Source organism: Ceratotherium simum, chromosome 24, assembly GCF_057802395.1.
Source record: "Ceratotherium simum simum isolate JZ-2026a chromosome 24, ASM5780239v1, whole genome shotgun sequence".
In the NCBI taxonomy this organism is placed as follows: Eukaryota; Metazoa; Chordata; class Mammalia; order Perissodactyla; family Rhinocerotidae; genus Ceratotherium; species Ceratotherium simum.
Genome location: NC_141923.1, coordinates 26,833,991 through 26,859,806, shown reverse-complemented (window position 1 = coordinate 26,859,806; position 25,816 = coordinate 26,833,991). Strand labels below are relative to the sequence as shown.

At 45.3% G+C, this 25,816-nt stretch overlaps 1 protein-coding gene across 2 annotated transcripts; it reads right to left on the bottom strand.

Moving 5' to 3' along the window:
* Positions 1-1,220: 1,220 nt before the first annotated feature.
* Positions 1,221-25,816, bottom strand: ANGEL1 (angel homolog 1). 2 transcript variants are annotated; one of them, XM_014784446.2, is made up of 10 exons: positions 25,702-25,816; positions 21,412-21,987; positions 20,271-20,497; positions 19,744-19,813; positions 18,705-19,138; positions 16,316-16,442; positions 15,896-16,006; positions 4,741-4,816; positions 4,054-4,217; positions 1,221-3,323 (listed from the first exon to the last, which is right to left on the bottom strand). In XM_014784446.2, the coding sequence occupies exons 1-10, from the start codon at positions 25,802-25,804 to the stop codon at positions 3,163-3,165; spliced, it is 2,049 nt and encodes a 682-aa protein (XP_014639932.1). In that variant the 5' UTR covers positions 25,805-25,816; the 3' UTR covers positions 1,221-3,162. The 2 variants fall into 2 exon arrangements, with proteins under 2 accessions (XP_014639932.1, XP_004426447.1); XM_004426390.3 differs by lacking the exon at positions 25,702-25,816 and adding an exon at positions 24,753-24,877.

The following is a 25,816-nucleotide window of genomic DNA, read 5'->3' as shown; positions in this document are numbered from 1 at the left end:
TTTGGGATTTCTATTTCCTCAGATGTGAAGGTAATATGTGAACACCTGAACAGCCACCTCGTAGTGCTACTGGCTACTGATAGTGGAAGCACTGTGTAAACTGTTAATAAAAGTGCTTTGCACATGTTGTGTGACTCAGGCAACTAGGGGGAAACCCTCCAGGCCTGGACAGAGGTCCCTGGGGATACACCTCAAAGCATAGGAGCTTTAAGATACATCCCAGCCCATGGGCCAGTCATCCATCTGGCCAGGGAGAACTGCCTACCCTCATCTCCTACCAACAGTACTCTGGAATTCTCAGCATCCTTTGCTTACCAAAGCCCAAAAAACGCAATTTCAGAGCTGAAAATTCCTCACCAGTGGAAAAGATTATTACTTTAATTTCCATTTCACCAAGATATCTGAACTGAAACATAAGGAGGGGTAAACTTACCCACAGTCACCAAGTGACGAGGCCAAGATGACAAGTGGCTAACTTTTCTTTCTGCTGAATCCCAGCCCAGGTAGTTCAACAGAAGCACCCAGGCAGCTTTAAATAATTCAGATTCTCAGAGACGGATTCAGAGTTGTGGGGTCTGGGAGTCTGTTCGGATAAGGCAGAAGGCCAAGCCTGGTTTCCAGGTTTCCCATGGGCACGTGGGCTTGGTGGATTTGCTGCAGGGAGGCTGGAGGAAGACACAAGTCCCGGCAGAGTGAGGCCTGGGAAGGACGAGAAACCTTTCCAGCAACAGATGGCCCACAGCTCAGCCTTGGCTCCAGAATGCAAAACAGATGATCAGAAATAGATGCTCAGCAAGAGGCATCTGCCACCGCATCGTGCCTCATGCAGCTGCCACAGCTTTGACCAGAGAAACACTTCTCGTCCACTTTCGGCACAGACTCTCCTGAGATGTAGCATGGACTGGGGGGAGGTACGGGGCAGCAGATGGGATAAGGACGAAAGCTGCAGGAAGAGCTCTTCTCTGCTAGCTCGGCGAGGATGGAGAAGAGAGCTGCACTCCACAGAAGTCAGGGCAGGTTTGCCCAGGCCCCGTTCCTTCCAGGCCTCAGCGCAGAGAGAATCTGCCTCAGTTATCACAGGGAGATCACAATGCCTTTCTCGGGTCTAGATTTAGGACTTGAGACCACACCCTAGGAGCAGTCTGTTCCTCTCTGCCCACCTCATTCTCCAGGCCTTCTCTCCCCCGTGCCCTTCTGGATCCTAATAAAGTGACCAACAGTAGGGGGGAAAAGTAAACCTTTATTTGGAAAAGAGTTTAAATGACCATTTAAAACCCCCATTTCATTTGCAAAACAGAAACAAGAAAACAAGGAAAAGATCACCTATCAAGCTCCTGGCCTCTGCCACCTTTAGCCATTTATAAACTGCATTTCATGGCCGAAGGGAACAGTGGTGGGCCGTGGTCCTAGGAATCAATAGCGCAGTCTTGAGACCATCTCAGGAGGTGCCCAGGGAGAAAAAGAGCGAACGGTGGGGTGTGGACAGACAGGCCTGGGGCTCAGACAGGCACATGCCCAGTACCCAAGAAACAATGTTTAAAAATATACACACACAGACAAATTCCCCAGAGCCTAGGCATGGAAAGCTTATAACCATGAAAGCAGCAGCAGCATTCAAGCTGGGTCTTTGGATCAAAAAACAGGAGAGGACATTAGCCTCTGGCTAACTGTCCCTAACTCCAGCCTCTCAGCTCTTCCTTTAATCCCACTCTGGAGGCCGAGCAGGGCAACAGCAAGTCACATCCGCAGGGCCAGTGGCTATTCCATGTTACGGGAGACGTGAGGAGGAGCTGGCCCAGGGGCACTCCAGGCCACACCCCAGCAATGACAAATTAAGGCATGCAGGTGACACGTGTGGGCACGGGAGCCCCCTGAATGGGCCAGGGTACCCGTGCGCTAGGAGAGGGAAAGCAGAGGCAACAAGCGGCCGAGGCCTTGCTGACCAGAGCAAATCCTCAGGCACTGCCACCTCGGGTTCTTGCACCAGTTTTGCCCAAGGCCACCTTTCTGCTGAGAAGGTTTGGCCTGAGCTAAGTACCAGGATTTTCTAGGGAGAAAATGGAAAGAAATGAGGGAGGCAGCAAAAAGTAAACCATGGTGGGAGGAGAGGAACAGAAGGCTGCTCTCAGGTGTGCAGAGGAAAGAGAACAAGCCCCTGAGGCCTTGAGTCCCAGCCGAGGCAGCTGCAGAGCCTGCTGCTCTTTCCCTGCTGGGACTCCCACCCTCGCCCCAGTTCTGCAGGCTGCAGAGTCCAATGAGAGGAGAGTTTCCTGAAGGTTCTTTCTCCTCATCCTTAAAGAGTTTTAAACCTTAAACCACTATCCCAGCCCATTAACCCCCACACTTTTGCCTCCCTCAGAGCAGCCTGGGGAAAGGCATGAGCCCTAGAGGAAGCATGCCAGGCTGTCGGGAGCTCTGACTGGAGGCGCAGAGGCCGCTGGGGCAGGTAGAGCATCCCTGAATCTGCTGCCCCTGGCCATGGGGCCCGTTCGTTCCCAGAGCCCAGCCCAGATGATGAGTATGCCCTCGTTGGCACAATGAAGGCTTAATGAAACACAGAAGATGAAAGGAGACAAGGGCCCATGGCCCTGCTGCTTCCTGGCAGCACACAGCTCTTGACCTGCCCCTAGCCCAACAGCCCCAGTGTGGAAACTTGGCTGGTCACCAGCAGGCATGCCCACGCAGAGCAGTCCCTTCCCAGAGGAAGCACCCACCCTACACACGTCTCATGTGTGTGTGCCTGGCAAGAGTGCTGGGCCCAGAGATCGTGAAAGCAGGGAGGTCGGGTCAGAAGGTACCACCAAGAAACGGCCTGAAAGCAAATAACCAAGAGATCAGTAGCTCCCGCAACCCTGGTAATTAAAAATAGAGGGGGAGTGCTGGATACATGGAAGGAAGAGGGACTCCCCCCCTTCTGCCTCTCCCGGGGCCACTGCATATGTGGCACAGGATTAGGAAGAGGTTGGGGCGGAAAAGGGACCACAGGCAGAGAACACGGATGGGCCTGGAGAAAATCTAACTATGGGAAAAAGGGAACAAGGAGGGGGAGGGGAGGGGACGAAAGTTTCTTGGATCTAAGTTTCCAGAAGCATGGGATATTTCCACAGTCTCTGATCCAGGGAGCTCTTCTGGAAGAGAAGCTCTCTTCCCCTGGGAGCCCCCTCATGGGGCAGTGACTTCCATCCCGAAGCTGGCCAGCAGGCAGAGGTGGTCTGAAGAGCAGAAGGGGTTGGGTAAGCCATTGGCAGCCCAGAGAATCTCTTCAGAGAGGAGGGAGAGACGGCCCAGGAGCTTGAGAGTTCCATCTTGATAGAGCCTGCGATCTGGGGCACAAAGCAGAAGCCAGTGGGTAAAGCAGCCACAGCCCTGCTGCAAGGGCCACGCCTGATGGAGGCTGCACCCCCGTGGCTGCCCCAGCCTCCCTCACCTCTCCTGCTGCCTCTGGCTGAGGCCTCATGTTCTCAGATACTCCACAATATAGCAATGAATGAAGCAGAGGGGTTCGGGGGAACAGAGGCAAACTTGAGAACGTATGCCCAAAAACGTATCATCTGATTTTGCAAGAGAAGCTGCAAATCTCGATTTTCTATATAAAATCTGATTTTTAAACATAGGTAATCAATTTAAACATTTTAAAAGACACGCCTTCAACAAAATTGGCATGGGACTGGTAGACTGCTACACTGTGACTACCAGTATGGGGCAAGGAGACAGGAGATAGGGTCTCTAACCCAACCAAGTCCCTCACTACCTGGCTGCCACTGAGCAAACCCAATCACCTCCTGGAGCTCTATTTTCATCTCTATGATAGGGATGGAGGGTGCTTGTTCTGCCCACCTCTCTCTAACGCCACACGGATAAAAGGAGAAGGCAGGCAAGTGGCCTAAGGGAAGTCTGAGGAGGACGACCAGTGCCAGGCCGGTATGAAATCTGCTTCTTTGCTGGTCAGGTCCCAGCAGCCCAAGCTACGAGACCTAATGCCTAACCTACCATCAGCTGTTCCCAGGGACTCTTGGGGGTGGCTTCTGGGAACTCACGGTCCTCCAGGCTTACCAGTTCTCTCCTCATTCTCACAGGACTCAGCTGAGAAGAAGATGTAATCCACTGTTGTTCCAAGACCCAAGGGCATGGTGGTGACCTCTGGGCGGCCATGCTGGGGCAGGAAATGAGCATATACCGAGGTCAGGTGGAGGCAGTGCTGGATGGTGCCTACAGTCCTACAAGGATGGAGGAGAACATGTCAGTCAACAAACATGATTGAACTTTTCCCCAGGTCACTTTCTCTGTGGGTTTTATAAAGTTTTTTAAGGGATGATCCCAAATAACTCAATCTCAGCAAATTCCTTCCCATGCTAATAAGGGGCTGACAGTCTTAGCTCAAATTAGCCTAGAAACAGACACATTTATACTCAATCCCCCGACATTCCTCACCCCCACTCTCCTCTCGCTACCCGGTGAAGTATACCTAATGTACCCTTGTCTGCGGATCAGCAAGCTCTTCTGTGAGGCCTCACTCCCTGAAGAAAAGGGCATGGGATTTTCATCTGCAAGAACCGGTGAGTCACCCCCTGCCTCTGCAAATCTGTGTGCCCCTCCACAAGCTTAACAAGCATTAGGGGGAGAGAGAGCTCAGCAAGAAATGCTCCCCCAAATCAGCCTGAGGAAAGCCAATGGGAACCTCTCTCATCCACCTAGACAGGGGCTGGGATGCAAGCCGCAGAGAACTGGAGGGAAGATTACCTGGGGAAGACAGGCTCAGGCTCAGGCTCAGAGCTGTCTTCCTCAAGGACGGACTCGGCCCAGCCAGCAGGTCGCTCTGTGGAAGACCAGAGAGAAGAGGGTTTATCTTGCACAGACAGTGACGCAGGGTCAGAACCTTGCACCTTGCACCTTGCAACCCCTCTCAGTTCCTTGCCTGGATTGCTCCAGAAGGGGGAAGGGAAAGAGAAAAGCTGAGGAGAGGAAGAAACCAATGGACCAAAGGCAAGAACCTCAGGAAGACAGACAGACAGTGGCCTCTAACATAGACATTTCTTCCTCGGCTCAGCAGCTTTTTCTTCTTCACTTAAATTTATTCTTTAGATTAGGGAATAGAGTCACATGGTACAAAAATCAAACTGTGGAGGAAAATATCCGTGAGAAGTCTCTCCCCTACTCCAGGGCCCCTGCCACTCAATTCCCCTCTGCAGAGGCAACCAAGGCTACCAAATTCCTGGGGTATTCCCCGAGATTTTCCATCACTCGCCATCCATCGTATGTGTGTATGCATCTATGTATGTATACATACACACATACGTACACGTCTACACACTTATATATACATATATACGTACACACACACATAAAGGAAAAAGACACACGTTACCAGTATCAGGAAAGAAAGAGGGGATATTATTACAGATCCAACTGACAACAGGTGTTAGGGACTGAATGTTTGTGTCTCCCCAAAATATGTTGAAATCCTAACCCCTAAAGTGACGGTATTAGGAGGTGGAGCATTTGGGAGGTAGTTAGATCATGAGGGTGGAGTCCTCATGAATGGGATTAATGCCCTGATAAAAGGGATCCCAGAGGGGCCGGCCCGGTGGCATAGAGGTTAAGTTCACACATTCTGCTTTGGTGGCCCAGGATTCACTGGTTCGGATCCTGGGCGCAGACCTACTCACCGCTCATCAAGCCATGCTGAGGCAGTGTCCCACACAGAAGAGCTACAACTCTACAACTATGATACACAAGTATATACTGGGGCTTTGGGGAGAAAAAAGAAAAAGAGGAAGACTGGCAACAGATGTTAGCACAGAGCCAATCTTCCTCAAAAGAGAAAAAAAAAAAAGGGATCCCTGAGAGCTCTCTTGCCCTCTTTCCACCACGTGAGGATAAACAAGAAGTTGGCAGTCAGCAACCCGGAAGAGGGCCCTCACCAGAACCAGACCATGCCGGCACCCTGATCTCGGACTTCCAGCCTGCGAAACTGTGAGAAATAAATTTCTGTTGTTTATAAACCTCCCAGTCTGTGGTATTTTGTTATAACAGCCTGAACTGACTAAGACAACAGGATAACAAGGAACAACAAAATTAACAAACCCTTAACTAGACTGACCAAGAAAAAAAGAGAGAAGACTCAAATTACTAAAACCAGGAGGGAAAAAGAGACTATCAGTACCAACCTTGTAGAAATAAAAAAAATTAGAATATTATAAACAACTATATATCAACAAATTAGATATCTTAGATGAAATGGACAAATTTCTAAAAAGACACAAACTACATAAACTGACTCAAGAAAAAATAGAAAATCTGAATAGGCCTATAACAAGAAATTAACTAATAATTTAAAAACTTCCCATAAAGAAAAGCCCAGGCTCAGATGGCTTCACTAGTGAATTCTGCCAAACATTTAAAGAAGAGTTAATACAATTTCTTCACAAATAGGTCCAAAAAATAAAAGAAGAGGGAACACTTCTCAACTCATGCTATGAGGTATTACTCTGATATTAAAACCAGACAAAAATATCACAAAAGAAACTACAGACCAATATCCCAAATCCTCTACGAATATAGACGCAAAATTCCTCAACATTTGCAATATTGTGACTTATTTATATATTTTGATTATTCAGATGACCAAAATATATTTTTCATATATATTTGCTCTTCCTCCACAGTTCCTGGCTCACTGCTCCCAAAACCCTTGGAATTTCTTAAGTGTTGAGAGTGATAAAGACGTCTTTTGTTACGTTAGTGAGGTGACTTTTGGATGGGGGCTGGTTGCCAATAGAGCCAACCTGTGATTAGAGGGTGGGAACTTTCAGTCCCAGCCCCTGACCTCTGGGGAGGGGAGAGGGGCTGGAGGTTGACTCAATCGCCAACGGCCAACGATTTAATCAAGCATGCCTGTGTAATGAAACCTCCATAAAAACCCAAAAGGACAGGGTTCGAAGAGCTTCTGGGTTGGTGAACACAGGGAGATGCGAGAATGGCACACCTGGAGAGGGCACAGAAGCTCCGTGCCCCTTCCCACATACCTTGCCCTATGCATCTCTTCTATCTGGCTATTCCTGAGTTATATTCTTTTATAATAAACCAGGAATCTGCTAAGTAAAATGTTTCTCTGAGTTCTGTGAGCTGCTCTAGCAAATTAATCAAACCCAAGGAAGGAGCGGGGTCATGGGAACCTCTGATTTATAGCCAGTCAGTGGGTCAGAAGTACAGGTAACAACCTGGGCTTGCAACTGGCATCTGAGAAGGGGAGGCAGTCTTGTAGGACTGACTCCTTAACTTGTGGAATCTGATGCTGTCTCTGGGTAGATAGTGTCAGAACTGAGTTGAAGTGTTTGTTGGTGTGGGGGGAAACCCCTCCCTCACAATGCTGGAAATTGAGTCTCAGAATACCAAAAGAACAATATACTAGCAAACCAAATCCAGCAAAATATAAAAATGATTATATCCTACGACCAAGCACAATTTATCCTAGGAATGTGAGGTTGGTTTAACATCTGAAAATCAATGAATATAATACATCATATTAATAGAATATTGAAGGACAGAAACCATATGATCATCAGAATAGACACAGAAAAAACATTTGACAAAATCCAACACCCCTTTATGATTAAAAAAAAAAAAAAAAAACACTTAAAAAACTAGGACTAGAAGAACTTCCTCAACCTGATAAAGGGAACCCACAAAAAACCCACAGCTAACATCATACTTACTGGTGAAAGACTGAGAGCTTTACCTCTAAGATCAGGAACAAGACAAGGACATACACTCTCACCACTCAACACTGCACTGCGAGTTCCAGCCAGGGCAATTATGGAAGAAGAAGAAGTAAAAGGCATGCAGATTTGAATGGGAGAAGTAATACTATTTCTATTTACAAGATGACATGATCTTATATATAGAAAATCCTAAGAAATCCACTAAAAAACTATTAGAACTAATGAATGAGTTTGCAAGATTGCAAGATACAAGATCAATATACAAAATCACATTTCTATACACTAGCGATGAACAATCCAAAAATGAAATTAAGAAAATTCCATTTACAATAGCATCAAAAGGAATAAAGTAGGAATAAATTTAACAAAAGAAGTACAAGCCTTATACACTGAAAACTACAAAATATGGAAAGAAATGAAAGATCTAAATAAATGGAAAGACATCCATGTTCACTGATCATAAGATAATATTGTTAAAATGGCAATACTTCCCAAATTGATCTATAGATTTGTACAACCCTATCAAAATCTCAACTAGTTTTACAAAAATTGACATGCTGATCCTAAAATCCATATAGAAATGTAAGGGGCTCAGAATAGCCAAAATAATCTTGAAACATAACAATCAACTTACCGGACTTACACTTTATTTCAAACTTGCACAAAGCTAAAATTATCAAGACAGTGTCATAGTAGCATAAGAATAAACATATAGATGAATGGAATAGAGTCCAGAAACCCACACGTCATGGTCAATTGATTTTTCACAGAGGAAGGGTGAATGGAAAATGACTGCTAATGGCTATGGGGCTCCTTTTGGGGGTGATGAAAATGTTCTAAAATTAGACTGTGGTGATGGCTGCACAACTCAATATACGAAAAGCCACTGACTTACTTTAAATGGGTGAATTTTATGGTATGTGAATTTCATCTCAATAAAGCTGTTTTTATTGAAAAGGGAACGTTATAGACAACTTCATGCCAATAAATTTCATAATTTAGAGGAAATGAAATATTTCTTTATATCTCTTACATTTTCCCTGTTAAATTAATTTTGTTGCTTTTTCTTTTTGTTGCTATTATAAATAGGGCTTTTTTTCATTATATCTTTTAACAAATATTATTTTTATATATAAATACTATTGACTTCTGTATATTAATATTGTACCCAGCTACTTTCCTGAATTATCTTAATGCTTATAATAGTCATTTGTTGATTCTCTTAGATTACCAGTTATATAACGATATTAGCAGCAAGTAATAATTTACCCCCTCCTTTCATTATTTTACTTCTATTTTCTTACCTATATTTCTTTTTTTTTTTTTTTTAATTTTATTTATTTTTTTCCCCCAAAGCCCCAGTAGATAGTTGTATGTCATAGTTGCACAGCCTTCTAGTTGCTGTATGTGGGATGCGGCCTCAGCATGGCCGGAAAAGTGGTGCGTCGGTGCGCGCCCGGGATCCGAACCCGGGCCGCCAGTAGCAGAGCGCGCGCATTTAACCGCTAAGCCACAGGGCCGGCCCTCTTACCTATATTTCTAATTTCTAATTCCATTGGCTGGTATCTCTGAACTCAGCTGAATAATGATAGTGGTCATCCTTGTCCTGCTCCGTTGATGGAAATGCTAGAGTGTCATCTTTAAGCAAGAATGCTGATTTTTGGAGCTGAGATAAATTTTTTTTTTTTCCTCAGCCGGTGGAGGCTCCATGCCCCTCCTCCCGCTCCTCCCCACCACCACAGCATGCTCCAACTGACCGAGATACATGTATTTTTAATGGTGTATGGGATTACCTTTTTTTAAAAAACTATTTTATTGAGGTCATATTGGCTGATAATATTCTGTAAATTTCAGGTGTCTACTATTATATTTCAGTTTCTGTATACACTGCATTGTGTTCACCACCAATAGTCTAGTTTCTATCTGTCACCATATACACGTGCCCCTTTACCCCTTTAGCCCTCCCCCTACCCCCTTCCCCTCTGGTAACCACCAATCTGTTCTCCTTATCTGTGTGTTTATTTGTTTATCTTCCATACATGAGTGAAATCATATGGTATTTGTCTTTCTCTGACTTATTTCACTTAGCATAATACCCTCAAGGACCATCCATGTTGTTGCAAATGGCACGATCTTGTCCTTTTTTATGGCTGAGTAGTATTCCATTGTGTATATATACCACATCTTCTTTATCCATTCATCTGTTGATGGGCACTTGGGCTGCTTCCATGACTTTGCTATTGTGAATAATGCTACGATGAACATAAGAGTGCATAAATCTTTTTGAATTATATATTTCATGTTCTTTGGATAAATACCCAGTAGCAGAATAGCTGGATTATATGGTATTTCTATTTTTAATTTTTTGAGAAATCTCCATACTGTTTTTCAGTGTCCGCACCAGTCTGCATTCCAACCAACAGTGTATAAGGGTTCCCTTTTCTCCATATCCTCTCCAACACTTATTTCTAGTCTTGTTAATTATAGCCATTCTAACAGGTGTAAGGTGATATCTCACTGTAGTTTTGATTTGCATTTCCCTAAGAGATCACCTATTTTTTCCTTAAGTGGGCTCTTTTTAAAAGAATCTAGAATAGATGTTGAATTTTAACAAATGTCTCTTCGACATCTATAGGATGACATGCTTTTCATATATTTTAATATATTTCATATATATGAACATGGTAAATTATATTAATAAATTTCCCAATATCAAACTATCTTTACATTTCTGATAAAATCCATTTGGTCATGGTATACTGCTCTTTCAATGTGCTGCTAGATTCTGTTTCCTGATCTTCTATTTAAATTTTTTTGCATCAATATTCGTAAGTGGGGAATGTAAGTCTGTTGTTTTCTTTTCCTATGTAAGTATTGTCAGGTGTTGGTGTCAAAATACTTATTTCATAAATAACTTGACCCCCTTTTTCCTCTGTCCTCTGTAACAATTTAAATAGTAATGGAATTACAAGTTCTTTAAAGGTTTGATGCATTCTCCTAGCAATCTGAGCCTGGTGTTTCTGTGGGACTGCATCTCTGAGAACTTTTTCTATTTTTTCCCCCTGTGGTAGTTCACCTATTTAGATTCTCTCTCTCTCCTGCAATCAGTTTTAGTAAATTACATTTTCTAAAATTAATATATGCCACCTAAGTTTTCAATTTCTTTTGCACTTAGTTGAGCAAAGAACCCTTACAATACTATTAATTCTTCTGCACCTGGATATTTTTGCTTGCTCCTCCCCTGTCCCCTTAAATAGGTTAACTAATGGGTTTATCTAATTGACAGCTGTTTTTCACCCAAACAACCAGTACTTAGAGTTTATTAGTTCTACTATTTTTCTGTTTTTTTTTTTTTTGTGAGGAAGATCAGCCCTGAGCTAACATCCATGCTAATCCTCCTCTTTTTGCTGAGGAAGACCGGCTCTGAGCTAACATCTATTGCCAATCCTCCTCCTTTTTTTTCCCCAAAGCCCCAGTAGATAGTTGTATGTCATAGTTGCACATCTTTCTAGTTGCTGTATGTGGGACGCGGCCTCAGTATGGCCGGAGAAGCGGTGCGTCGGTGCGTGCCCGGGATCCGAACCCCGGGCTGCCAGTAGTGGAGCATGCGCACTTAACCACTAAGCCACGGGGCCGGCCCTTCTGTTTTCTAAATCATTTCCATTTTTATCTTCTTTCCTTCTGCTTTCTTTCAGTTTATTTGTTTTTTTTTTCTAACTTTTTGAGTTGGATGCTTACTTTCATCTTTTATCTATTAATATAATTCTATGATTCTAAATATTCTGTATAATTCTGAGTTCTTCACTGAACATTGTTTTAGCTATATCCCACAAATATATGGTATTTTCATTATTGTTATTTTCCAGATATTCTGTAGTTTCAGTTGATATTTCACCTTTGATCCAAAAGTTTTTTGAAATTTTTTAAATGTCCAGATGATAGTGTTTTCTTTTCTGTTGCTAATTTCTATTTTTGCTGCACGTGAGAAAGTTGACTATACAGAGAAAGTTGACTATACTACTTCTACTGTTTGAAATTTATTGAGGTTTTTTGGGTGGTCTAACATATGCTCAGTTCTTATGAATCTCCTACGGATACTCTGCTCTCAATGTTCAGAGTTTGATATACATCAGATTTACCATACATGTTACTTAAGTCTTCTATATTCTTAGCTATCTTTTATCTACTTGATCTGTTGCAGACTGAGAAAGATGAATTAAAACCTTCTACCATTGGTTATTTTCTGACTATTACTCCTTGTTAAATCCTGCAGTTTCACTTTGTGATTGTTGATGTGATACTATCTGGAGCATAAATATTCATGACAATATCTTCATTTTGAGTCACATCCTTTACCACTACAACGCCAGAAAAATCACAGTGACCAGCAGGATACCGAACACGGTTTCCCTCAACACCAGGTTCTGCCATGTGGCACTGTGTACAAACAGCACTGCTCTGGCAGTTACACAGGACTGGAGGCCTCCTCCTGCCCCACCCCCACCAGGCCACACCAGCACCTGGGCCACAGCTGCCTCTTCCTGAGCTGCCACATCTTCCTGGGCCCATTCAGCACTTGGTATCAGCCAAGCAAGTAAGTTCTTCTGCAAGTACTTGGGAAGAGGATAGTAAGCTGTGTCAGGCACAGGCCAGTGGTGAAGCTGGATTCAGAACTTTCCTGGTTAGAAAATTGATCAGACAGCCTTTGCTCTGTGGCCATCTAGTCAGTTTGTAAATGCTGGTTTATAAAAATCATCTATTAGCAATTGTTTTTTCCTGTAATGCACTTAATTGGGCATATAGTTTTTTCCTACATGTTAAAAGACCTGAAGCTCCAGGGCTCAATGTAAACATGCAAGTGCTCATGAGAAAGAAAACACAGTAGCCCCTTTCTGTGTCTTGAAGAACCATATTGGCAAGAAGAAATCATTAATAATTAAAACTATTAACAAGAGGGGGAATTAAAATTTAGATTCTCTTCTTATGAATTATTTCCTCCCAAAGGGAGTTGGGAGAGTGAGAACCACAGTGGTTTTTATTATACACCCTGGGTGATGCAGAATGCACCCGCTCAATGCCTTGTCAGCCTGTGAGAAAGGCAGACCATCACTACCCAGCACTGTCCCTCCTTTCACAACTCAGATGCTTCCCTTTAAAGTCAGTGTTGCAGTCCAGTCAGCAAGTTTTGATGTGCACAGATGGGTTGGATGACTCTGGTATTGGACTGGAAATATTATTTGTTAGCACATCTAAACACATCCTCTAGAAAAAAGAACTCACACACTATGATTTCCTTGTACTACACTTAAGTCTTTCTACTCATGGCCTAAAAATGGTGGCAGCTTTTTAGATTTGGAGTGTTAAAAGAGATTCATCAGGAGGCTGTTCACACAACAGCCCTAGCTGGAGATACTAAACAAAGGGAAGGGCATGTTCACAGTATGCAGTGGATGGCTGTGTTTACCCAAATCTAACAAACTCAATTTTGAAAATACTGCTATTATTTTGCACTGTTAGTGAACTAGATATTTCCCCCTATACAAGGATTCTACTTAAAAAGTGATCGTCAGTATGTATTTTAAAAGTTCTTGGATTAATTTTGTTATTAAATTGAAATGTTTATTTTATGCTTCAAGTACAGCACTGATTTTTTTTTTAAAACCTATTCTTAACATGAAATTAATTAACTCTCTGAGATGCTGCTACTGTTTAACTTTAGAATTTTGTAACCTTAAAACACTGAGCCACTGTGTCCCTGCCTAGGCCCAACTGATAGAGGCACTTATCCCAGTTCCTGGCACATGCTAGTCGCTCAGTGCGTGGCAGCCATCATTGTTATTAATATTGTTATTGCCACAGTTGTAATAATACATTTAGCTTTGCAATTAAAAAAGAAAACTGAGCCATTGAAATGTTTGCTGCTCTGTGCAAAATGCCAATTCAAATTAAATTCCTTCAAGAAATAAATGAATGCATTGCTCACCACCAGACCTTTTACTATAGTTTTTCCAGTCATTGCTTGTTGTCTTAAGTTATTCTTCTAATAGTTTCTCAGGAAAGGCTTTTGAGGGGCCGGCCCCGTGGTGTAGCGGTTAAGTGCCCATGCTCCGCTGCTGGTGGCCCGGGTTTGGATCTCGGGCGCGCACGCACCAAGGCACCACTTGTCAAGCCATGCTGTGGCGGCGTCCCCTATAAAGTGGAGGAAGATGGGCACAGATGTTAGCCCAAGGCCAGTCTTCCTCAGCAGAAACAGGAGGATCAGCATGGACGTTAGCTCAGGGCTGATCTTCCTCACAAAAAAAAAAAATGGCTTTTGGTTGAGAATAAAATTCTTGCGCCATACCTTCTTCCCTTGAAGCAGCTCGCCCTCGCTTCGCTCTCCTTTAGCGTTGAATGTTAACGTTAAGAAGTCTGAAGCCAACCTGATTATTTTTACCCTTAAAAGTAGCTCAATCTTTTTGGTTCCACTGCCCACATGGTTCTTTTATCTTTCACTTGTAGTAACTTTACTAGTACGTCCTAGTGTTGATTCTCGTGGCATTTTTTACTTAGACATGGTACAGCCCCTCAACCTGAAGTTTCAGATCTTTTCATTTTGAGAAAACTTTCCTTGAATCATACCTTTAAATGTTTCTTTTGTGCCATTATATTCGTTTTCTTCTTTGTGAACTCCAATTACGTGTATGTTGGATGTCCTTATCTTCCACTCTGTCATCTTCTCTCTAGTCCTGTTTATCCTTTTATTTCCTTTTCATTTTGCCTTTCTTTTTCCTGGCCTCTGTCTCTTGCCTGTTTTCAGCAGTATCTATTCTCTCCTGTGCTGTATCCAATTCTGCCTTCATTTGATGTGATGTTTATTTTTTATTCCACTTCTTTCCTGAGCTCTGCAGCTTACATTTCATCTTGTAATGTCTTGCCATGTGCCTGAACTTATTTTATAAAAGAATTATTTTATTTTTGTGTTCTTATTTTATAAAGGCAATTGCTTAATTTTTTTTCATGGGAAAATAATCATAATTTTCATATGCTCCACGGCAACAATCTTTATCTTTGAAATAAGTAGTCTTTATCTGCCTTTTATGTTTCCCGTTCCTTTTACCTTTTTTTCTTGTAGTATTTTAGTACAGATCTCATGCTGGTTCCTTTGGGCAGCCCAGCTTTGAATTAGTTGAGGTTTTTCTGTACCAGCTATTTGAACAAAATTTATGTAAGGGAAGAACTGGGTAGGTATTCCAAGTAACAGGAATTTTCCTTATGATGCAGAGTTGGGTGTGAGTCCTTTTAATCTTTACTTCTCCCCAGCCAAACAGATATGCAGCTGTATAAGTATCTCATCTCCCCTCTGCCACTTAAACACGACTGCTTAATGCAAATATGGCTTGATTCCTTATGAGTCCTTTGGCCACTGCCTCTCAGGACCAAAACAGGTTCAGAAAATCTCTTCTCACAACCTGTGCAGCCTATTCTTGTTGATGAAACAAGGGATTTTGGTTTTGTGCCTCAAAGTACACTCCTCACCCTGAAGAAATGCACACTGCTGGTTCTTTCTGAGATCCATATAGCCCCACAGACAAGTCTTTCCACACTTCCTCCAGCACCCCGGCACAATCTCCAGTGCTTCTTGTGGCCATTCCACCTGCATTGTGCTTCATGGTTTCAGATATCTTCAGATCGCCTAGTTTTCTCAAAGATGGAGTTTGCACTTCTTTTTTCCATTCTCCTTGTTGCTTTGAAGTGGTTTCAGGCACAAGGAGGGGAGAATGTCAAGTATACTCTGCCATGTTCAATCTGGAAGTTCTCAGTAGGAGTAAATTTTTATTACAACTAGGACTACTGTCACCTTATGATTTTCAAAGCCCCGTCATGTGTATCTTCTCTCCTAAATATACTGTATACATGATAAGTATTAGCAACTTAAGCCTAAAAACGTTAAGTGGCTTACTCAAGGTCTCAGAGCTGATTGGAACCTAGGTCTCTTGATTCCTAGCCCATGTTTTCACCATGTTGCACACCCATGTAGGTATGTGGCCATCCATTGACCTTCCTTCTAAGCATACTTATTACCAGAAGTTGATCTCTAAGAATTATACCTAGAAAACACTAAGAAACCACATAACTGGCAGATATCAGGGATGAAGAGGAAAGACCAAGAAAACAAGTTTAGTTCCCATTACCTGGCTTAGAATCTGTCACTCCTTCCATAAGAACCAGCCCTACTGGTCGCTGACAGGCGATGCTGCAGAAGCGGAAACGTAGCAGGAAGTCTCGGCCATACTTACGTCTCTCTGTAAACCAGGAAAAGCCGTACAGTGAAAGAAAGGAAGAAGAGCCACATGCTGAGCCCTCCTTAATACTAAGAAGCTTCCAGCATAGGGAAACAAAGGAAGTCTGGTTCTGAAGACAAGGAGATTTTCCAACGGCTATGATTTAAAGCTGTCCATTTCATTGGGTGACCGTGAGGAGCACAGTGAGAAAAACAGAGGAACTTGCTAAGAGAATAGAGGGCATTACACTTTCTCTTGCCACTGAGGTACCAGCTTTCTCCCAAAATGGGGATGGAGGCACAGCCAACCAAGAATGTGGCACATGCTCACCTGATCTCTTGGGGTGACAGGAGGTGACATACTGACAGCAATCAGTGATGCCCAGAGAGCTAGGCCATAGTGGGGCCTGCAGCTTCCTCTGGTAAAGCTGATGGGAGAAGTCCTCCTGTCCAGATACCTACAAAGAAAGAGCAGGTGGGAATGAGGAAACCGAGATGGAAAAAGTAAATAGCCCATGTTTTGGGACATACGGACAAACACACACACACAATCACACACTACACACATGATATAAGCGAAACACATAAGTCTCGGGGGAAGGTTAACAATAAGGAGCTAACCAAAATCCTTACTTTTTTACTGGAAACACTGAAATATCCACGAGACGGGAACGAGGGGTAAGAGAGTATGGTATGTGAGTCAAAGAAAACAGAACTGTATGAACATTTGCTTCCCTAAATTCCACCTCAGAAAAATCTACATGATTCTCCACAGGGAATATCAACTTTCAAGGGCTTTGATTTGCAATGGGAAAAGGTTCATCCTGATCTTTGGATATTCTAAATCAGGGGCTAGCACCTTAAGCCTATTATTGGGAAACCAGAGGGTCAAACCGAATGGGAAATGCACCAAAGCACTTTACCGTATCTACGTCACCATCCTCGGTCAAAGCCAATGAGCAGCCTGGGAACGGACAGAACGTAGTGGGGGACACATTCGGCAACGTCAGTCATCTGCGTGTCTCCAACGTGGGTAGCAAAATTCCCTTTATTTCATTTAACAACAATAAATATTTGAATGCCGACTATGTGTAAGACACTAGCTGGGTGCTGGGGAGAGAGCAGTGATACACAATCTCTCTGCCCTTAAAGGACATAAATTCTCAATATGCTGTCTGAAGTAAAACAGACCTGGAATTTAATGGCCATTTACTAGCTGTGTGATTCTGAGCAAGTTAGTTAACTCTCTTGGGTTCAATATCGTTTACTATAAAATGGAGTAATAATACCACATACAATTAAGAATCTTGATAATAATAACCCTCACCAATTATTGAAGCAGGAACTGGAAAACACTTTATGTGCGTTATTTTATTTAATCCACCAAACAAAAAAAGCCTCTCTGAAGTAGGTCCCATTACATCCCCAGTGTATAGAGAGGCAAATGGGGCTTAAGGAAGTTAAGTAACTTGCCCAACGTGGCAGAGCAGGGATTTGAACTCAGGACTGTCTGGCTTCAAAATGAGTGCTTTTAATCACTATGCCTAATTTAGGTGCCTGTCACATGGCAGGCACTTACTGAATTCTTTTTCCCATTCCCTGAGCTCCTTGATTACTGCACCTTTCCAGCAGGATAATGCCTTTCTCTGCACACATGGCAACCAGGACATCGCTGGCACTTGAGTAACCTCATTAAAATAAAAGCCCAAGGTGCTCAACAATAATTCAGTCATTTTGTGTCCTTTCTCCACTGTGCCTTGCCAAAAGTTAAGCAATAAGCTGGATCAGTAGGGGCAAAACAGAGGAACAGGGAGATTAAGTGACATATAAAGAAATCAGCACAAGCTGAAAGCCCATCAGCAGGGCTAAATAAACCACGATAAAACTATGAGATAGCTATGCTATCAACATTCAGCAGTTAAAAGGAATGAGATAGATCCATAGACACATTGTCGAGTGAAAAAAAAACCAAGCTCCAAAATGAAATATACAGTAATATATCATGTTTATAAACACACACATAATAGATTATATATCAGCTGTTAGAAGCAATCACAGCATAGTATTGGAGGGCAAGAGCTCTGGGGCCAGACCACCTGGTTTCAAATCCTGGCTCCACCACTAACTACCTGCATAACCTAGAGCAAGCAAATTACCTAACTTTTCTATGCCTTAGTTTCCTCATTTATAAAATGGAAGCAATGATAGAAATTGTGAAAATTAAAGAGTTAATACATATAAAGTGCTTAAAACAGCACCCGGCACACAGTAAGTACTTAATGAATGTAAATTATGATTACAATATCACAGGAACATAGATTATCACTGTCAATGCACAGAAAACGATCTAGAAGAACACCGCCAAACTTCGAACAGTTATTACTTAACTCTAAGGGGAAAGGTGGGGAATGTAGGTGATAAAGGGGGCTTTGGTCTCATTTTATAATGTTTGAATTCTTGCAAGGATGTACTTATGTATTACTTAAAAACTAAAAATAAATTAATGATAAAAATGGAAAGCATTCCAATATGCCAAAGGCACTCAAGAGTTCTTCACTTCCAGGCTTGAGTACAAGCTATTCAACAGAACAAGAAAAAGCAGGAGGGAGCCAGAGCAGGAGTAACTGAGGTCCTGGCCACAGAAGCAGCACTGGATGCCAGCACCCGAATCTCTCCCTAGGCGGTGTTCCCACCCCCCCCAGTGGCCTCCCCCATTTCACCTTCCAGGCTGGCATCCCATGGTACTGGAGCTCTCCATCCCTGATGAAGTTGTAGAGAGGTGACTCAGGGACGGAATTCAGGTCCCCGCACAAGATGATGGGGCAGTGGCTGCCATCTGACAATCTGGCCACCTTGTCCACTTCAGCCAAGAGAATGGCTATCTGGGCCAGCTTGACATCGCCCCGACGTGGGTTGTACAGGATGTGGGTATTTGCCACACACAGAGGGGCCACCGAGACTTGCCCCAGGCCTTCTGGGACTAGTGGCTGCAGCAGCAACACTAAGCCCACATTGTCCCGATTGAGGAGCTCCAAGCCAGGCCGGAAGTACTCCACTGGGCTGGCGCAGAGCAGACGGAATCTTGTGGGCTTGTAGCAGACAGCACAGCCATCTGTCTTACACCCAGTCCTCCTCTTGTAGAAACAGGTAAAACCTGCAAGGAACACCCCACCAAGGAGATGGGTCAGAGTCCTTGAAGCCTGAATCCCTCCAACCAGTGGCAGTAGCCCAGGCCTGTGTGCCTAAGGCATTGATTGCTCCTGCTGCTCAATAAGGGAAGTCTTTGCCCTTGCCAATTCTCTGGTTCTGCACAGGTTCCCCTACAGTTGTAACTAGATGACTGAACGGCTAGAAGGCGAAGGAGGGACAGAAGGTAAGGAGCAATATAACTTGACAGGAAAAGCGTGGAATCTAGAGTCAGACAAGTTGGAGTCCTAGCTCCACAACCTACTAGTTTTGTAGCTTTGTGACCTTGAGTAAGTCACACAAATTTTCAGAACCACAGTTTCCTCACTGTAAAATGGGGATAATACACTCAGCCTCACAGCGTTGGTTACCTCAAAGACTAAATGGCAATATACGTTGGAATTGCTTGAAAACCGCAGAACTCTACTTTCTTTCTCACCCATACAAAGAAGGAGCTAGCTCACAATGAGACTGAGGGTTTGCTGAGACAAAAGAAAAAGATGCTGCCTTCAGGAGAGAGCAGACAGGGCTGTAGGAAGAAAGACTGGTAAACAGGCCAGAGAGCTGCATTACCCATCATTCGCAGAGAGGGCTCCAGCTGCTCCCAGTAATGATCTTCCTGGACTTCCTGGAGACACAGGATCTGGGAAATTGACAAGGAAACCAATCACTCCAGAGTCGTCGGAGTGCTGGAGTGACTCCCACCCTAGAAGCAGGCACTGAGGCCAGGTGGGAAGCTGCTGTGGGTCTCAGGCAGGGTCACGATGAAACTTCCCACAGGGCTGACTTTTCCTAGACAGCCACCAGCAGCAAGAACAGGCCCAGAGGTAAGCTGAGACCAGACACATGCACTGGAGTTTCCTGCTCCTTGAATCCCTCAAGTCTCCCTCCCTGCATAAAGGTGCTAGAAAGTGTGTACCTAGGGAGAGTCTTCTCAGCAGCTGCCAAAAACTCATTCACTCCATGCAGGCAAGCTCCAGCCCCAGGCAGGACTCCAATCATATGAACAACTATGGGGTTGAACTCATTTTCTAAGAGCATTGGGAAACAGCCCAGGTCCAGAGCAAATGCAAGATGGCACTTCCCCCCTCTTCACTCACGTCGGGGTCCCAGTGCTGGAATTCCTGCATGATATTTGCAAAGCGATAGTTCCAATTGAGGATATCCGGGTGGCAATGCAGATAGAGCTCTGAGCTCTGCTGCATCAGGTCCTGGGCCAGGATGTTATAGGACATCAGAGTGAACTGGAACTGAGGGCCATCCCCTGCCTCCAGGCCCTGAGCATCTGGCTGAGTGGAGAAATCCTCCCATTCTCGCCACAAGATTTCTGCAAAGGGGTTGAGAAGAAGTCCACGACAAGTACATGTTATCCACAGGCCATCTCCACTCCTGACTCAGTGATACTGCTCTAAAGTTCCTTTCTTCGTCTTCCCTGTCAGCCATCCATCTCTGGGGCAACTTGAGCAGCATTCTAAGGACATTCTCAGACTAGACCATAAGCCAGACAATCCGGCCTGTATCCTCACTGTATCCCCAGTGTCTAGCATAGTACCTGGCACCTAGTCCGTGTTCAATAAACACAGGTCCACAATTTCTTACTTTTGATAAATTTACAGGTCTCTGGGGAATCACTCAGATGAAGGTGCTTAACAGTCACTGGAAGTTAAAGACATTTCCAGAGTAATCTCAGCCTTGGGTGTTTTCTGACCTCTAAACCTGGAAAAGCCTGTGGAGCTAGAGACCACAACGTGTCCCCCATCTCCCCTTGAGCATGGAGCTGCATAGTGGATTTCAAACCTGTTTGAACCACAGAACTCATTCTTCAAATGTCAATGGAAACCCAATATGTAATACAGATAAAACTGGAGTTATTCTGGTTGAGGCAGAGAGTGGAAACCCCGAGAGCTCTCCATCCCTACCCCCAGGGAGCCCTAGGGTCACCTCCAGAGAAGCAATAGCATGGAGAATCAGAACTAGGGTCTGCTTTCAGTTCTGCCACTACCTAGCTATGTGACTTTAGGCATGTCCCGCTACCTTTCTGCACTGTGGTTATTTCATCTGTAAGACCATGGGGTTGGATGAGATGATCTCTAAGGCCCCTCTAGATCTGATACTGCAAGATTCTCAGAAAAACAGAACGCAGCAGAACTCCCCACCAGAGAGTCTTCTCTTTAGCAATGGCTCTGCCCACACCCGAGACAACCTGCAGCCCTGGCTCATGCAGCCAGTTGTCAGACTCACCGTGATATGGGATTTCCATCTGGGGAGGCTGCAACTGTCCCAGGCCCTCAAAGGGCCACATGAGAGCCTCTTCCTGGGGCACAGGCTTGGGTGCTATGCTCCAGGCCACCACCGCGGGGTCCTCTTCCCACTGCTCTGCAGTCAGGGGACCCATTGGGAGGACAGCACAGTCTGCATACTGGGGGTGGGTCTGCATGGGGACAGCTGCCCACATTGGGCCCTCGACCTCTGGCAGTGGCTCCTCTCCTAGGACCCCAGGGAAAGGCTCCACCAGGTTCTCCGCAGCCCGCAGGTCACTCAGCTGCCTGCTAGACCACTTGCCCTCTGAAGCAGCATCCTGTTCTCCAGGATTATCCATTAGGAGCGCCAGACTGCTCTGGGCTAGTCCCTTATCTACAAGGGGACCCTCGTTCTCAGTTGAGAGCACCTGGCTCGACCCTTCTTCTCGCCACTGCTGCAGCAGGCCCTCACACTCCTCCTGGTCGTGGCCCCGAGGGGCCATGGCAAAGTTGCCCTCTACCTGGGGGGATGAGCTCTTCGCCAACAGGGCATTTTTTCGACATGTGAAGAAAGCATCTGAGAAGAAAGCCAAAATGCCATGTTAACATGACTGCACTGCCCAACCCACATTCTTCTCCCCACTAGAATGTAAGTCCCATACAAGCAAGAACCATATCCACCCTGCTCACCATTGTACCATGACTGAGCCTGCCCATTTTAGTGCCTGGAACAGCATCATCATCAGAGCAAAGCACTTACTATGTACCAGGCACTGTTCTAGTGCTTTCTAAGTATTAACTAATTTATATGGTAGGGATCTGATATCCAGTGCAGGAATGAAAGAATGGCTGTCCCACATAATCTAGGACAGAGATGGTCACATATAACCACACCGCTTTTTTCGGGAGGTTAAGAGTTCTATCAAACACCAACTCTCTGGTTCTAAGAGCCACGTTACATTGGACCCAGCACTTGACCATGAATCAAAACCGTGGGTTATGCTCAAACACTGAAATTAACAAAACCATTTGACTTTGGACAATGCCTCTAGTCAGATGGACTCACTCTTGACTATAAAATGAGGACAAGGAAAGTTTAAACTAGATAATCTCCAAGAGCTTTTCTAGTTCTATAAATCTCCTAACCTATGAATGCATTCCAAAAGAAAAAACCCTAAAGTAGACAAAAAGAGCGTCTCAACGTCTTAGCAAAGGTCCTTGCTCCTCTTCTCAAAGCTATTTCTTCTCATAAATCTTCACAAACTTCATTATCAGCTTTCCCGTTCTATAACACATCAGAGGCTGTAAATTAGAAGGTGACAACTGACAGCAAGAGACAGCTGTCATTTCTCTGCTACAGCAGCCACAAATGACAGCCAACAGGCAAGAAAGCAAGTGGGAAAAACACTAAAATTAGAGCCCCCAAACTCCAAGCACAGTATTTTGGTGCAAGCAAATACCCCCCACACACTAAACCACTTACAGCACAGGACAAGTGGCATACATGACGCCGACCCTCAATCACCAGAGATTTGTTTTATCACTCTATTTTTTTTAAAGACAAGAAAATTTTCAAAATGTTTCCAATGCTGAAAGACACTATCTTATTTTTGGCCTATGTAGATTTATGTCCCTCTAAACCAGTGGTTTTCCACCAGGGGCGATTTTGCCCTCAGGGGACGTGTGGCATTGTCTGGAAACACTGTGGTTCTCACAACTATGGGGGTGCTACCGGTATCTAGTGGTTAGAGGACAAGGATGCTTCTGAACATCCTACAATGCACAGGACAGCCCCACAACAAATTACCCAGGCCCAACTGTCAATAGCACCAAGTTTGGGAAACTCTGCTTTAAACACATGGGCTGGGTTGCTGGCTGTAGTCTCAGGCACACGCTTAATCCTTGCCCCTTGAAACATCCTCTGTGTATACCAGGTGGCAGAGGTCCTTTGGTTTACGTGTGAGGTTACTAGTTTTCAAACTTAGCAGGTTTTCGTTGATGGTGGTGCTTTTTCCAGCAGCAGAATCTTTTTATTAAAAAAGAAAATCTGCTGTAGAAACCAAATACACAAAGTTAATACTAAGTGGGACTACTTTAATGGGTGTGTGGGGGGACAGGGGGAGGAGACCCCTCCTGTGAGATCCCTAAAACTCTGTCTACTGGTCTGGAAACCTCTGGAGTAGTATAGGTCACTAAGGCTGCCATCATGCACATGGAAAGAGCTCCAGAAATGACAGCAACAGGGTTAAAGGAATATGCTTTAGTTCTCTGAAAACCATTACTTCTGTGGAGTTTCTCATTCCTCAAAAGTATGGACACACAAGACACTCCTGAATTGAGGGTCTGCTCTATTCCAAGCAGTGTGCTCACACTAGAGATGCAGTGAGCAAAACAGACAGGACCCTACCTCCTGGAGCCTGCATTCTAGTGGCAGACACACAGTAAAAAATAAATAATATCTTATATGAAATATATATGTTACACACACATTGTGTAAACTTCCAGAAAGGAAAAGCACTGAATGTACAGTCCGACCCCCAATTTCCTAGAAGTCGCTCTTGGTTCCACTCCTTAAATTGTCAGAGGAAAAGTCTGTAAGTTCTACAGAATGTGAGAAAGGAACTAACGGTGTCATAGGAGCCTTGGGAATTTCAAAGACCAGGAATGGGGAACACAGGCAGGAAAAAGTGAAAGAATACTTTCTTCTCTCTCTAAAGTCTCAACTGGACATTGCCTCCACGCCCCCCTCATCTCCCTCTAAACGCACGGGACAGCACTTCAAAGCTGAGGTCTAAACGTGTCTCTGGATTCTGAGCATCCGTTTCTCAACCAAACACTCGGCTGAGACAGGAGAACCGAGGGACGGCACTGAAAGGTGTGGGTCAGTGAGCCCAGGGGGAGACAGGTACGTCCAGGTCTGCAGCCCACTGACCCCAGGGCCCACCGGCCCCTCCCCACGGAGGATGCGGACACTCTCCCCGACCCCGAGGTGCCCACCCTCTCCCGCCCCCTGGGCAGTGACTCAGCGGGCCCCGGAGCCGCTCTGCACCCCCGGGCCAGGGAGGGTCGGCTCCTGCCCCTCCCAGCTCCCTTCTCGTTAACTGTGGCCCAACGCCACCAGGCCACCGGCGTGGGGAGGTGGGCCCGCGAGGGTCGTCGGTCAGGCCGGGGCCTCCAGGGGTTCAGGACCCGCGTCGCGGGCCGACGGCCGCCACCCCACACCTGGGCACTGCCGGGGTACGGGGGTCAAGGCCCGACGCGCCCACGCCGGCCAGGCCCCGCGGGGCCCCGCCAGGGCGGGCCCGGGCCTGGCACCCGCCTGTCGGGACGCGGGGCCGGTACCTGAGAGGGCGCGGAAGAGGCGCGCGGCCGGTAGCAGCAGGTAACACAGGCAAGACGCGATCATGGCCGGCCGCCCGCGCCAGAGCCCGCGCCCCTCTCGGATCCTCGCCTCAGCCCGCAGGGTCTCCCTCAGCCCCGCCCCCGCCCCCGGCTCCGCCCCCGGGCCGCCTCACGTGGCACTGTGGCGCTTCAACAACAACTTTATTGGGAGCCGAGAGCCACGTGTGCGCCCGCGGGGGCGGTGAGCTTGTTCCCATGGCAACAGGCGGGCCGGGCTCCCGCCAGCCGTACAAGCGCCGGAGTTTGAAATTAAGCGTCTCGCGGGAGGCTGCATAGTGTTAGTCAGAGGCCAGAGTTGCCGCCTAGCTAGGGGTCCACCATATAACCTCTTCGCCCCTCAGTTTCCTCATCTGTAAAATAAGGGGCTGGACTTTCTCTGAGGCCTCACCAAGCTCTGTCTCCTATACTCTCACCCTTCACAGCCCAGAGAGGAGAGCGAGTTCTTCCCTATTTTTTTCCTTTTCCTGGCTATACTGTCTTCCTCGGTTTAGATTATAGGTCACAAATTGAGTCCACACCTTCGTCTCCTTCCCCATCCTGTTCCAAATGGGCCCCCTTTTCACCTAATCTGGAAAAAAGGGGGTGTCCCATTGGTAAGGGAGTCAGGAAAGGGGAAAAAAATTTCCACAAGGGCAGGGACCAAGTCTGGTTGGTTGGTTGGTTTTCATTGAGGTATCTCTATAGTGCCTACAACAGCATCAGACACGTAGTAGGAACCAAATAAATCTTTGTTGACTGAACCATATGTCACGAAATGAAGACCCGGTCTTCCGTCAGTACTGTGCTGCCCAAAGATCTCTTTGAGTCTCTCCCATCCCCCACCTTCACTCTTCTGCCCCAACCACTCTCTGAAGAAGGAAGGACTGTATAATACTCCCAATTGCAGTACCCAGTGTCTGAGCTGTGCAATTTCCAATTTGTGGCTGGAGCCTCGGTTGTTCAGGGAAGCCCTCTGGGGAGTCACCAGATCCAGGACCAGCTGGGTACATCATAACACTGAGAGG

What these genes read in the sequence shown, in the direction of transcription:
- ANGEL1 (XM_014784446.2), bottom strand. Translation starts at nt 25,804, where the DNA reads ATGATGTACCCAGCTGGTCCTGGATCTGGTGACTCCCCAGAGGGCTTC. An exon ending in GATGGAAATCCCATATCACG is followed by an intron (nt 20,498 to 21,411) that starts GTGAGTCTGACA and finishes ACCCCTTTGCAG; the next exon opens with AAATCTTGTGGCGAGAATGG. An exon ending in CTGTCACCCCAAGAGATCAG is followed by an intron (nt 16,007 to 16,315) that starts GTGAGCATGTGC and finishes CCTGGTTTACAG; the next exon opens with AGAGACGTAAGTATGGCCGA.